We start from the raw sequence: 15795 nt of genomic DNA on the forward strand, positions 1-15795 counted from the left end.
TATATTTGAACATTATGTCTCTATAAAAGAATGTTTTTAATCAATGTCTTTTGCCTGAATCGTGCTTCTATTCTAGTGTATGATAAGGAATTCAGTTGAACTTATACAAAAAGGGAGTTAAAAAGCACCATCCTTTAACGGTTTTCTTAACATCAATCCTGAATCTGACATTTCAGTCTTTGTAGAATTAGGTCTAAGAGACGTAAAACATCTCAATGTGGCTGAAAGATAAGACGTGAAGCCACCACTGTTTCTTAAAGCTTCCTTTTTGCCAAAAAAATTTATTGCAAAAATTGAATATTCACTTTTCTATAAATGAAGCTGCTACTTTTTAGGGATATTTTTTGTTGCTATAAAATTTATCCCACGATAACCATCTAAAAAAATTGATCACATTATGAAATACCCCCTCAGTATAGAACATTTTAAATGTTCTACCTATGCAAAACAGTAATTTGAAGAAACAAAATTGAAGGATTCAACCATTTAATTGGAAACAGTAATTTCCAAGGCTGGCGCCACAGGATCAAACAGTTTTAGTGCCAGGAGTCTTGCTTGAACAGATGAACAAAGAAGAACAAAGGAAACAGAAAAAAAAGATTTCTGCATTAAAAGTGTTCCTTCCTATTACAAATCTGTTGTGTCATCAGCTCATAGGAGCAAGACTCTGAAAAACATCTTGTTTCCTTTCTGGGGAATACGTCTTGCTAAAATTAATTTATGTGTCATGGGGAAAATCCCTTGAAAATTTATGTTGTTTTTGGAATTCGTCCCGGGAATCCAATTTTTTAAATTAAGTAAGCCACGGGTTTGTCTAGCTCTATCTTTCCACTTGGATTATATTTCACAAAGAACAATATTATTAACACTACAGAGGGGGGTGTAAGGCATTAGGGTGTGCCCCCCTAAGAGCTGTGTACAATTTATTATAAAAGTACATTCTTATGAAAAATGAAAAGTAAAACAGTACTTTGAAAAAAAAACGGTAAATCATTGGAATGTTGCTTGTCTGTTTGCTAAGAGTGCAAACTACCCATTAAAGTCATAAAAAATACGAGCGGGCTGTCTGAAACCGTTATGCGTTTTCACAGCACAATAACGTCTTCAGAATGTAGTATAAAATAAGACCGTATAGTATAACATGTCATAGTACCCACATCAACCTTGTCTTCCAAGCTACAGTCTCAACAAGAACAAGAAGGTATTTGGTGGCTATAGAAGGTATATATGACTTTGCCCTTTCGATAATTCCTATTATTCTGCTTCTTATCCCTAACGTATATAGGATTGATTAAAGTTTTCAAATATTGGTCACACTAATTTAAGTTCCTCCCTATTTTGTACAACCTTTTTCTTGCAAAGTTAAGACAGCAAAAATAATAATACCAATAAACAGATTTGCATCCTATAAGCTGGAGATGTGAGAAATTCAACTGCCGAGGCAAATTTATGCAAGACATTGCGGAGAACAGAGTTGAAAGAAGTAACAAAAGCTCTACAAGTCCCCAAGATATCTACTCGCTGTTGTTTACATCCAATCTTTTCAGACTTCTCTATCATAAAAAAAAAGAAAAAAAGGGTTAAACCATCTGCATATACTAACTCTGACTAAACGATGAGAGATAGACAAAACAAGTAAACTACCCGTTTGTAACAGTACTACTTTATGGGTGCTTAATGGAAAGGGAGCAAACCAGGAGGCTAAAGAAAGAGACAATTTTTTATATTCAAAATGATATAGCACCTCTGATAAAACTAGCTTTCTCAAATCTTTGCCCCCCCTCTTCCTCATAACAAAGTATTGCAATTTCACTCCCCCTCCCCACCTCCTCCTCCAAAAGATTTGCCGCGAGTGCCCTTCGTACTTTAAGAGATTATAGCTGGTAAAATCCTAAGACAATATGATGTACTCCATATGACGTATTCGGAATACCATATTCACTACACAGTATTAAATTGCCTACGGATTGTTCTGGGTACCCGACTGACTGACCAGATTTCAAGCAGTATACTGTACGAAAAGTGTGATTTTATCCCCCTTTCTAGGGCTATAATGAGATAAAGATTGAAAAGGCTAGGGTATGTTCTGCGGATGATTGTCCTTTTCGGCCAGTCGTCTGTGGCCAAACGAAAATAAGACAGTCCCCAGTTAGGATGGGACAATGTCGTAAGGGAAGAATTAAGGAACATGGGAGCTTCCTGAGAGGGTGTAAAGGGGAGGGCTTTGAATAGATTGAGATGGAGAAGCGTGCGTAACTATGCTAGTCTCAAACGACTTGGTATTGCAATGACTTGTTAGTAGTAATAATACATGGTAAGTAATCCCCATTAGAGCTTTTCAGCCTTGAAAGATTCAATATTAAAGTAAGTTGATTCTTTCTTTGTCATGGAGTATTCTTGTGGTAAGCTGAGTGTCGAATGAAAACAAAAAAAAGTAATAACTTGCCTGTCGCAATAAAGTTGTAAATGTCTCGGCATTTCTCCTTGTGGAATATCATCAGGCGCCTCTTGCAGTTTCAAAACTTGGAAATCAACACATTTGCATTTATCAGGAACAATATAATAGGGATCCAGAGAACATGGCGGCCGTCCCACTTGTTCCCTAATCATAAACTTTGAATCAGTATTCATAAAATGGTACGGCTGGGAAAATCAAAGAGAAATATAACAAGAATAGATTAGTAATGCGTCCTAGTGTAATCATCGCGGAAAAGGAAGACCATGATGAATATACCGTTCTATTCATCACTTCCTGTACTCATTTATGTATCAATTTAGAATCATCTTCATGTCAGTCTCTAAGAACAATGACATACAGGGAGAAAATAAGTAACAGCCTATTTCCCATTACTGAGACCAAAAAGACGATCAATTCTTCTTCTTTTTCCTTAATTTAACAAATATTTCTGCCCTTCAAATCCTAAAGACAAATAAAAATAATTCGGACTTTGACAATTAGTGATGGAATAACATTATCTATTCCATCCAACTAAGACATTTCTTTTTTTGAACCGTCTTCTATTTTTTATACTCATACCAAAATGAGGTGGGTTCTTCTACTAAGAAATAAGATAATCTTAAGGGGGGTTAGATCCAGACATTACTCCTCTCAAAATTTCAAGATAATTTTAATTTTAGTATCAGAAATGTATTAGCTCAAATATTAAAAATGCTGGTTTAAAGTTTTAGAAGTCCAAGCCAGGGAATTGCCATCTATTAAATATTTGATGAAGGAATGGTCAATGAAGCTAATTCTAATGCCGCGTGTAGGGATCAGACAAGATATTTTAATATCAGCTAAAACTGCAAATTCAAATAAAATTTTTCCTTTTTTAGCTGTTTAATCTTTATCGAATAACATCAACTAGTAGATGGCTACGGACTAGCGGCTAATTCAACACACAAAGGCAGCTGAAATTTCGTCATAGAACTGGACTTTTAAACAACAACCAGATTTCTAAATTTTGCAACCTGTATGATCAAAAGGCAAAGAAAACCATTATATATCAATAATTTTACGTTTCATTTCTATCAGTAATAATGAATAATCGAATAACATGTTTGAATAATAATACTTTCCAAAAATGCTTCAAAATTTTATTATTCCTCAGCTCACTTGCAACGGGAATCAGCTTTGGGCTCTCACAAATGTTCGGTTCTCTCAGAGTTTGGGTTCTCTCCGCTCTGGGTTTCTTTGTGGGTTCTCGTATGCACAATCAAATCCATCTTCCGAGAAAACTTTTTTTTGGCACAGTTCATATTCATAAGGATTTTCTTCATTATAAGTTTTCATGTGCTTAGACTTTCGTATGCCTATTCAAATTTGAATTGTCTTAATAGTTCTTTTTGCATTCTTTACATGTGGATTCTCATATGCCAAGTCAAACTTGACTTATGAGAAAATTTCTTTTGGCAGAGCTAACATTCAAGAGGTTTCGCTCCATTGTGGATTCTCATATGCCGGAACAAACTCCATTGGCTAGAACATTTCTTTTTGCATACTTCACATTCATAAGGTTTTTCCCCATTGTGGGTTTCCGTGTGCATAATCAAATTTATCTCTCGAGAAAATTTTCTTTGGCATATTTCACATTCATAATGTTTTCTGTCATTATGGGTTCTCATATGCCGAGTCAAAATCCATTTACTATACATTTTCTTTTTGCATATTTCACATTCATATAGCTTTTCACCAGTGTGTGTTCTCACATGCTCACTCAAATTTATCTTTCGAGAAAACTTTTTCTGGCATAGTTCACATTCATAAGGTTTTTCTCCACTGTGGATTCTCATATGCAGGGACAAACCCCATTTGGTATAAATTTTCTTTTTGCATACTTCACATTCGTATAGTTTTTCACCATTGTGGGCTCTCATGTGTCTTTTCAAATTTGATCTGTCAGAATAATTCTTTTGGCATACTTCACATTCATATGGTTTTTCACCATTATGGGCTCTCAAGTGCCTATTCAAATGAGACCTATAAAAATATTTTTTTTTGCATACTTCACACTCATATAGTTTTTCACCATTGTGGTGTCATGTGCCTAATCCAATGTGACCTATAAGAATAACTCTTTTTGCATATTTCACATTCATAATCCGCTCTAAGCTGGAAAGGCTGTTTCTGATCATGCATCCTTGCGGTATCACAATCCAAAGAAGTAGAAGCTGAAATCAATTGCTTTTGTGACTGATCTGGATCTGCCACTTCTTCCATGGCTATTGTGGGTAATTTTTTTGATGTGAATGCTACATCAAGGCAATCATTGCTCATTGCTATATTTTCAAACTTTTTTAATTCATTAGATTCACTAGGATACATAGCGAATGCAACAACTACAATCAACTAATAAAATGATGCTTAAATAAGGTTGTATATATATACATAAAATGACGTCATACCTAAGATGACAGAGGATACCATCGTTTATTTGCTGATAATTTTAATGACGTCAATCATAAGCAAGGTTCCTAGTATACCTAATATAATGTCATTATATACCTTATTTATTATTCGTAACGTCACTCTCAGCAAAATGTGCACTAATAATAAGACAAACACGCGCCATGTTGAATAATAGTAAAGCTTAAGGAAATACAGTGCAGGATCACGGGTCATGTGTGCAAAGGGTATATAGCCGAGAAGCACTATCAACAACAAGTGCAGGGTTTCACACACGATTCAGTTGATTGGATAAAAGTTTAGCTCCTAAATTGACTATGGTACTTTTTTGTTGTGCTCCATTGGGCAAAAGTACAGGCTGAGGAAAATATTTGAGTGAACTTATAAGAAAGGTATGCCCGCCCTTCTCTCTGTATTTTAGACTATTTTCCAATTGTAGCCTGTGTGATCGACATATCAGGCTACGTTTGCCTTCTAAAATTTTACCAATAAGGTAATTGTATTCTAGGGCCCTAATCTTTCTAGGTTAGCCGGCTGAAACTAAACAAACTAGCTAAGGCTACCATGAAAAATAGGCTAAGTTCACCTAATCCATTTTAAAGTAGCTTTCTAATTTATAGTCTAATTGAGATGACTAGTCCTTGGGTAGTTAAATATTTCAGAAGCCAATATTGAGGCTTAAGACCCAAGAATGTAGCTGAAGATACAGTCATTATAAGCTGGTCGGGTCTGTGCGTTTACCCCCCAGAAAATACCCCCGCGGAAAATACCCCTGTAGAAAATCCCCCCCTCCCGGATAATACCCCCGTGGAAAATAAGACTTTCAAAATTTGAGAATTTTATTTGAGTTTTTTTTTTTTCTCGTAGGAGGAAGGAATTTTGGCACTTGTATTTTATACGTCATTCACTCAAATTTACACTGTATTAAACTCGAGAACAAACTGGTTTCTTCGTTAATTTCTTTCAGCTTAACGTGAGACAAGACAAAGACAAGTGACAGAATAGATGGAAAATATACTATTTGGCCTATTTATTTGCATACATTGGGGGGGGGTAAAGTATTTGGACAGTTTGAAGTCCGAAAACAATTCTTGCTTCATAATATGCAGAATAATTGTACCAAACAAATTTTGCATGCAGATCCGCTATACTTTGCCCTCCCCCCTCTGATATGCAAATATACAGCCCAAATTTGTTTTTAAAGTAGCAAAGAAACCAACGAAGAAAACTATTTGTTCTCGACTTTTACATATCGTAAACTTGAGTTAGTGGCGTATAATACACAAGTACCGGCATATTTCATGGAGAGCGAGAGCTGGATTTCCCGGTATTATTTAAAAACAATCAGATTAAATTTAAAAAAAAAAAAAACAAGTTTTTCAACTCAATGTAAGGAGCAACATCAAAACTCAAAACATAAATTATTACATATATGAAAGGGGTTGTCTACTCCTCAACACCTCGTTCTTTACGCTAAGTTTTTTTTTGAGCTTTAAAACAAAGATTATTATTCTAATTAAACGGCCATTGTGTTTCAGGAATCGTTCTTAAAGAATTAGGACAAAAAGTCAAAACTTTAGCGTAAAAAGCAAGGTCTTGGAAGAGGCAACTTCTTTCATATACATAATAATTTCTGTTTGTTTCAAGTTTTGTTTCAAGTCCTTACTTTCAGTTGAAAAAACTAGTTTTTTTAGTTTAATTTCTAACCATTTTTAAATAATACCGGGAAATCCGGCTGTCTCCATGAAAAATTCCAGTACTTGGGTATTATACGCCACTCTCAAGTTTACGATATGTAAAACTCGAGAACAAAGCGGCTTCCTAGTTAGTTTCATCGTTACTTTAGAAACAAAACTAGGCTATATATTTGCACATTAGGGGGGGGGGGGTCGGGTAAAGTATAGTGGGTCTGCCTGCAAAATGTGTGAGGTACAATTGTTCTGCATATTATGGAGTAGAAATTGTTTTCTGACTTCGAACTGTCCAAATACTTTAACCCCCCCCCCCCATTTCTGCAAATATATAGCCCAAATTATATATTTCCCATCTATTCTGTTACTTGTGTTCGTCTTGTCTCACGCTAAGCTGAAAGGAACTAACAAAGAAACCGGTTTGTTCTCGAGTTTTACTCAGCGTAAAATTGAGTGAGTGGCGTATAATACACAAGTACCAAAATTCCTTCCCCCTACGAAAAAAAAACAAGTAAAATTCTCAAATTTGGAAAGGTTTATTTTCCACAGGAAGGGAGAAGGGTGTTTTCTGGGGGGGGGATTTTCTGCGGGAGGGGGGTTTTCCACGGGGGGATGGGTAAACGTCGACCACCAAGCTCGTCTAAAGTACAAACTATTGAGAACGAAATATGTTAAGGAAACAATTATAATTTTGTAATATGCAGAATAATTGTAACTAGCATATTTTGACGAAAGCTCTGCTATACTTTACCCCAAATCCACAAAATGTAGATACATAGCCCAAGGTATAGATTTCCCAGGTATTTCGCCACCTGGAATGCTTATCTTTCGGGTTCTTTTTTTTGTCACATTTGAATCAATTAAAATCAACGTCTTGTCAGATCAGGCCCACTGTCCGTCTTGTTGAAGAATAACTGCAGCATGATGGCTTAGTAATGAGCGCTTGCCCTAATGGATAAGGCATCGGAATAATCCATATTCAAAGATTAAAGGTTAGTCCTGCCATGATTCAACTTTTAGTTCTACTATCGGCTGTTCCTCATTTATTATTAAATTCCTCGATCCGACACGGGTTTTAGGAGTTTCTGGCTATTCTTTTGATACTATGAGACACGTTTGTGTTTTACTAGATTGCGGCTACCGCTGCAGTCACGATGCATCATCATGCATATGATGATTGATTTAACATTTCAGTTACTATGAGCTAGAGTTCGTTGTTCACTGTAAGTAAAGAACGAACAAAGTTGTCACTCAATTTTGTCTTTAATAAACAGAACATAAACAGAGCGATGTCTATCTGCTGCCATAATATAAAACGATGCATCATCATGCATATGATGATTGATTTAACATTTCAGTTACTATGGGCTAGAGTTCGTTGTTCACTGTAAGTAAAGAACCAACAAAGTTGTCACTCAATTTTGTCTATAATATATACATAAACATAACGATGTCTATCTGCCGCCATAAATATACAGATTTTGAAAATTTTAATGTAGAGAATGATTTCACCACATTTTGGAAGACAAACATACCTTCTTTTTACGAGACAAAATAATGTCATTAACTGACCCCACTGCCACGTCGATTCGAGAAATTTTTGTGATATTGTGAAAATAACTGAATGTGCATTGACATACCTATTAACCGGAGAAGTAAGTACACTACTAAATAAAATCCCACTAATTTTAAGAAAATATACAAAAACACTAAAATGTTGATATTACTTAAAGACTATAGAAATTTAAGTTCCCAGTATTTTAAAACCTAATTTAGATAAAAAGAACGTAAATAAACATTGTCAAAGGCTTTGGAATAATGAGATTTGTACATCAAAATTAGGTTAGGTGAGAAGTAAAACAACACTCAAAATCGTGAACTGGCTCCTCTGTATTTATTGAGAAAAGATATCCCATGCAGAAGTGTCAACGAGAAAACAGTTACCATAGGAGCACAATAGGTTATTTTGAGAGAGTCAAATATATAAGATATAACCTTAGATCCAGCACAAAAATTTGGAAATATTCTCATAGCCTACCCCCCCTCCTTTTTCGAAAGCACTACCAAAACAAATGGGCATTAATATTTGAAGAGGGGGCTCCAATAACTATGCACAGTTTCAATTAGATTTTTAGTGTCACGAGTAAGCACAACAAAAGATTTAAGCTCTTTTTTGTGCATTTGGTAAAGCGTTTAGGTGGCCCTCTTATTGTGGTGATTTAAAATGCAGACTCAGAATCCACAATTAAGTCCAGCTTCGTTTAACTGCAGCTTCCACCTATTGTTATTTTTAAGCTATTCATTTCAAAAGAGTGGCTATTATGTAACACATTTTACAAGATTTAGAAGTGAAAAGCTAAAGCGTTCTCAGTTTAAGGAAATATGATTGATTCATTAATTTTCAAATAAAGTAAACGCGATATATCACCAAATTACTTACCTATATCATGAATAAACAAGAGCTAAGAGCTCATATGGCACTTGTGACGAGGTCGGAAGAGCCAGGAGCTCATATAGCATGAACTCTAGCAAAATTCTTAGAATCAACAGATTGATTTAAAGGAAAATCAGAGGCTTAATGCCGGTGGGGATTAAAAATAAGATCTCTGAGACAAAAGGTCCTTTTAAATATCGAAAATCATTACGATCCGATCACCCACTCGTAAGTTAAAAATAACTCATTTTTTCTAATGTTTCCTCTCCTTTCAACCCCCCCCCCCAGATGGTCAAATCGGGGGAAAAAACTTCGTCAAGTTAATTTGTGCAGGTCCCTGACACGCCTACCAATTTGCATCGTCCTAGCACATCCAGATGCACCAAACTCGCCAAAGCACTGGACCCCCCCCCCCCTCCCCTAACTCCCCCAAAGAGAGCGGATCCAGTTCGGTTACGTTAATCGCGTATCTACGATATTTGCTTATACTACCCGCCAAGTTTCCTCCGATCTCTCCACTCTAAGCGTTTTCCAAAATTTCTGGTTTCCCCCTCCAAGTCCCTCCCCCCCCCCAGTGTCAGCAGATCTAGTCAGGATTTTAAATAACAGCTCTGAGACATGAGTTCCTTCTAAATATCAAATTTCATTAAGATCTGGTCACCCGTTCTTAAGTTACAAATACCTCAATTTTTCTAATTTTTCCGAATTAACACCCCCCCCCCCACTCTCCCAAAGAGATCAGATCCGTTCCAATTATGTCAACCACGTATCTAGAACTTGTGCTTATTCTTCCCATCCAGTTTCATCCCAATCTCTCGACTCCAAGTGTTTTCCAAGATTTCTGGTTTCCAAGCCTCCAGCCCTCTATGTCACAGGATCCGATTCGAAATGAAAACAGAGCATCTATGACATAAGATCTTTCTATATGTCAAGTTTCATTAAGATCCTATCGCCTACTCGTAAGATAGAGAAACTTCAATTTTCACGCTTTCCAAGATTTCCAGTTCCCCCCCCCCAATTCCCCCAATGTCACCGGGTCTCGTCGTGATTTAACATAAGAGCTTTGAAGCACAAGAACCTTCTAAATATCAAATTTTATTAAGATCTGATCAACCGTTTGAAGTTACAAATGCCTCGTATTTTCTAATTTTTCTCAATTACCCACCACCCCCAACTCTCCCAAAGAGAGTGGGTCCAGTCCGGTTGCTTCAGTCACGTATCTTGGGCTTGTGCTTATTCTTCCCACCAAGTTTCATCCTGATCTCTTCCACTCTAAGCGTTTTCCGATATTTCCGGTCTCCTCCCCCCAATGACACTGGATCCGGTCTAGAATTAAAATAAGAGATCTGCGTTACGAGGGTCCTCCTAAATATTAAATTTCATTAAGATCCGGTCACTCATTTGTAAGTTAAAAATAACTCATTTTTTCTAATTTTTCAGAATAAATCCTCCCCCGACCTCCTCCAAAGAGAACAAATCCATTCTGGTTATGTCAATCACGTATCTAGGACTTGTGCTTAGTTTTTGAACCAAGTTTCATCCCGATCCCTCCACTCTAAGCGTTTTCCAAGATCTTAGATTTCCCCCTCCAACTCCCCCCCCCCCCCCAATGTCACCGGATCGGATCGGGATTTAAAATAAGAGCTCTGAGACAGATGTCCTTCTAAATATCAAATTTTATTAAGATCCGATCACCCGTTCATGTTAAAAACACCTCATTTTTTCTAATTTTTCTGAATCATTCGTCCCACCACTGCCCCTCCACCAGATGGTCGAATCAGGGAAACGACTATTTCTAATTTAATCTGGTCTGGTCCCTAGTATGCCTGCCAAATTTCATCGTCTTAGCTTATCTGGAAGTGCCTAAACTATCAAAACCGGCACAGACAGACAGGCCGATAGAGTGACCGACAGAATTTGCGATCGCTATATGTCACTTAGTTAATACCAAGTGCCATAAAAAGTCACAAATAAAATAATAAAGGGTAACGGGAATGCTTTGCTAATCAAAGAGAATTGGGCAAAAAAAAATACAGACTAGGAAGGTAAACAGCAAACAGAAACCAAACGTAACATGGCAAGAAAAGAAAACTTGCCTAAATTGCCAGAATTTGATACATTTTAATTGAAGGAACTTCCAGAAAGACTGGAGGGATAACGCTAGATGAAACTAGATAGAGATAGGGATATGATAAAATTTGATAGGTATGTCATAAAACTAGAATGGCCAGAGTATAGCAAAATCATCACTTAAGAGATAATATCATGGAGGAATTATCACAATTGGATGCGGACAAAACTGATTCGATGTTTCTCTAAGAGGAAGTTCCCACATGGGAGGAGGAGAAACAAGGCAAAAATTAAATTATAGCTAAGGTAGATTAAAGGACGCTGGGCATTTAATGTCTGAATGGATAGGTCTCGTCAGGGTATTTTGAACTATACACTCGACATATTTTTGTGACGAAGCCATTAAAGGAATGTTTACTACACTTTCACAGATGCATCAATGACGACACTAAACATGAGAAAAAATAAAACACTTACGTATTACAACGGCGAGGAAGATTGTATCCTTCTAGGCCAGGTCTTATTCCCACATGGGAGGGGGGAAAAAGGGCAAAAATTAAATTACAGCTAAGGTAGATTAAGGGACGGTGGGCATTTAATGTATGAATGGATAGGTCTCGTCAGGGTATTTTGAACTATACACTCGACATATTTTTGTGACAAAGCCATTAAAGGAATGTTTACTACACTTTCACAGATGCATGAATGACGACACTAAACATAGGAAAAAATCAAACACTTACGTATTACAACGGCGAGGAAGATTGTATCCTTCTAGGCCAGGTCTTATAAGTAGATTTGGGACAACATTCCTGCATGAACGACATTGTATTGTAATACTTGTGGCTTTAGCTCGTATTCCGGACGCAGCAATACAGATACCTGTCACTTTAGTAAGATGGGATACTTGATCAGACTGGAAGATAGATTTTTGTGAGAATAAACTAAATGCCCAAAATCACGTTGCTCATATATTATGAACAATTTACTAAATTTCACTTAAGACCTAGAAGTGATTTAAGTATATATTTTAGTATCTCCTAGCATTTGGAGAAAAAAGGAAGTACTTAGGAAAAGTAAGAGTAATTGATAGTTCTTACTCGTGCCCCATGTTAGGAGATATGGAGAGGACCTGCTTCACTTCATGGCTCTTTGTCCTGAATTGCAAGATTTAAGAAAATAATTATTTTCTAGTAGTTGGGGTCAAGTAAGTGGTTGCTCTCAAAAATGGGATCAAAATATAATGGCACAATGAAAAAGATTGCAAAATATATTAAACTGGGAATGACCATAAGGAGATTCTTGAGGTGGGGGAGGGGGGCTTGAAGTATTTTATTTTTCCTTTTTGTACCAATGGCCCCAGTTTATGCAAAACATTTAGTATCTATCTATTAAGTGTGCGATATTTTGTGTTATTATGTGAGTTAGTTTTATGGTACTATGTGTTTTGTTCCGTTTGTTTTAATTTTGAAATGTTTTTCATAGTTATGTATAGTCGACTCTCGATAACTCGAACCTCGAAAACTCGAAATCCTCAATATCTCAAATTATTTTCAATCCCCTTGGAAAAACATGTACAAGTCGAAGAAAAAACCATGAATAACTAGAAATAATTTTGCGGTTATATTTTACCTCTGTATGTCGAAGTGACCCTGAAAATCACCCCTACAACTCGAAATTCAGTATATAAGTCTTCATTTTATTTTCACTTTACCTCGACAAGTCAAAGTTTAACTCTGTATCTCGAAGTTTCTGCAATGGATCTCTGTTATTCAAAATCCCGGTATGTAGGTAGCAACGTTTAAACATTGATATGCATGAACTTGGTTGAACATATTTTTGCATCAGATTCAGTTAATGTTCAGGTGTCTTTCCAAGCAAACTGAACATGTTTTTGAAATTTGAAAGTAAAGTCTTGATATGTAACCTCTATAACTCGAACTATGCCTAAGTCGAACTATACGTAACTCGAAGAAAAATCGTGGACCCGTGAGTTTCGAGTTAGCAAGAGTCAGCTGTACCATGTTTTGTTTTGTGTTTTATTAGCATGTGCCATTATTTTGTGCCACTTTTTTGCCATGGGCCAAAGAGACATTTGCTGCAATAAATATCGGTCTATCAACCAATCTACCGACTCTCCTTTAAACGAGTGCTGATATTCTGTTTTTTGGCTCTCTTGTTTCCTTTCTTTTTTCATATGCAGCGCGAAAGCGCTACCTAAGTAAAGAGCGATGTAGGCACAAAGAATTATTTGATTTTTTAGGGGTGGGGGTGAATTTAGACCGAGGCACTTCGTTTCGAAGGAGTTGTCGTGGAAACTTTGAAAAAGGCTCATTTTATTGAAAATTAGAAGGGCTAGTGCCCTTTTTAATAGTCGAAAGTGACTGGAGGGCAACTAACACCATTCCCATGCCCACCATTTCCCCAAAAATGTCCAGTTAAAATTTTGAGATAGCCATTTTGTTCAACGTAATTTATAATTGAAACGTCGGCGAATTATGTCTTTGAGGTTAACAACCCCCTAGAGCCCTCAAGGTGAGGGTTCTAAGTTATGCCCTGGGGGCATATAAGGTTTATATAGAAAGAATGGTCGTATAAACTTCGAAGGGGGCTCATTGGATTGCTAATCAGAAGTTTTAGTGCCCTTTTTCAGATTCAGAGTGATGGCAGGATGCATACCCTCCCCCCTTCCATACCTCGTATTTTCCCGAAATGCATCTGATAGAAATTTTGAGAGGGCTATTTGTTGTCGTAGAAACTTCAAAAAAGCTCATTCGATTGAAAATTGAAAGGGCGAGTGCCCTTTTTAATAGTCGAAAGTGATTGGAGGGCAACTAAACCCACTCCCACACCCACCATTTCCCCAAACACATCCAATCAAAATTTTGATATAGCCTTTTTGTTCAACGTCATTGATAATTGAAAGGTCCCGACATTATGTCTTTGAGGATGGCAACCCCCCATAGCCCTCAGGACAAGGTTTTCAAGTTATGCCTTGGGGGTATATAAGGTATATATAGAAAGGGTGATTATATAAACTTCGGAGGGAGCTCATTGGATTAGTAATAATAAGTTTTAGGGCCTATTTTCAGATTCAGAGTTAATGAAGGGTGGATACACCTCCCCAGACACACCTCGTAACTTCCTTAAAAAAATATGATAAGAAATTTTGAGATGGCCATTTGTTGTCGTAGAAACTTTGAAAAGAGCTCATTCCATTGGAAATTAAAAGAGTTAGTGCCCTTTTTATTAGTCGAAAGTGATTGAAGGGCAACTAACCCCTCCTCCCACACCCACTATTTTGCTCAACGTAGTTGAAAGGTCCAAAAATTATGTCTTTGAGGATGACAACCCCCCACAGTACTCAGGGCAAGGGTTATAAGTTATGCTTTGGGGGGCATATAAGGTATATATAGAAAGGGAAATCGTACAAACTTTGGAGGGGGCTAATTGGATTGGTAATCAGAAGTTCTAGTGCCCCGTATTAGATTCAAAGTAATCGGAGGGTGAATATCCCCCCCCCACACCTCGTATTTTCCTGAAATACATCTGATAGGAATTTAGAGATGGACATTTATTTTCGTAGAAACTTCGAAAAGAGCTCATTCGATTAGAGGTTGAAATGTCTAGTGCCCTTTTTAAAAGGCAGATGCGTCTGATAGAAATTTTGAGATGGCCGCTTATTGTCGTAGAAACTTCAAAAAAGGCTCATTCGATTGGAAATTGAAAGGGCCTTTTTCTAATAGTCAGAAGTGATTGGAGGGCAACAATGACTAGTAAAAATGACTAAAACTTTTGCACGAAACAAGTTTTTCAAGTTTTATTAGTCGAAAGTGACTGGAGGGCAACTAACCCCTCCTCCCACGCCCACCATTTCTCCAAACACATCCAATCGATATTTTGAGATAGCCATTTTGTTCAACTTAGTTGAAAGATCCGGAAATTATGTCTTTGAGGATGACCACAGCCGTCAGGGCAAGGGTTATAAGTTATGCTCTGGGGACATAAAAGGTATATATATAGAAAGGATGATCGTACAAACTTTGGAGGGGTCTCAATGGATTGGTAATCAGAAGTTCTAGTGCCCTGTATTAGATTCAGAGCGATCGGAGAGTGGATACCCCCCACACCTCGTATTTTCTGAAATGCATCTGATAATAATTTATTTTCGTAGAAACTTCGAAAAGAGCTCATTCGACTGGAAGTTCAAATGTCTAGTGCCCTTTTGAATAGTTAGAAGCATCTGATAGAATGCATCTGATAGAAATTTTGAAATGGCCACTTATTGTCGTAGAAACTTCGAAAAAGGCTCATTTGATTTGAAATTGACAGGGCCTTTTTCTAACAGTCAAAAGTGATTGGATGGCAACGAGCCCCCGCTCCCCGGCTATAAATTCCCTAAACATATCTAATCAGGAAATTGAAAGATCTGGAAATTATGTTTTGAAGATGACAACCTCCAGAGCCCTCAGCGCAACGGTTATAAGTTATACCCCGAGGGAATATAAGTTTTTATGGAAAGAACAGTCTTACGAATTCCAGAGGAGACTCATTTGACTGAAAATCAAATGTTCTAGTTTCCTTTTTAAGAGTCAAAATGATCGGGGGAAGTCTACATACAGGTCAAGCTTTAAGGGTAAGTTGTGGGGTATTTTGAACTAGCCAGAAGGCGTTATATGTATACCTTTAATACT

The 15795-nt window shown here is 37.0% G+C and overlaps 1 protein-coding gene across 1 annotated transcript in view; it reads right to left on the reverse strand.

The window, feature by feature from the left end:
* Positions 1–117: 117 nt before the first annotated feature.
* LOC136029648 (DNA replication licensing factor mcm5-B-like) overlaps positions 118–15795 on the reverse strand; it is a 47113-nt gene continuing 31435 nt past the window's right edge. The window contains exons 5-7 of the mRNA XM_065708149.1: positions 11845–12017; positions 2443–2602; positions 118–264 (exon numbers count right to left, since the gene is read on the reverse strand). Of these exons, the coding sequence (XP_065564221.1) occupies positions 118–264; positions 2443–2602; positions 11845–12017 (480 nt within the window). The remainder of the gene's footprint in view (positions 265–2442; positions 2603–11844; positions 12018–15795) is intronic.

This window comes from Artemia franciscana, chromosome 7, assembly GCF_032884065.1.
Source record: "Artemia franciscana chromosome 7, ASM3288406v1, whole genome shotgun sequence".
Taxonomy (NCBI): Eukaryota; Metazoa; Arthropoda; class Branchiopoda; order Anostraca; family Artemiidae; genus Artemia; species Artemia franciscana.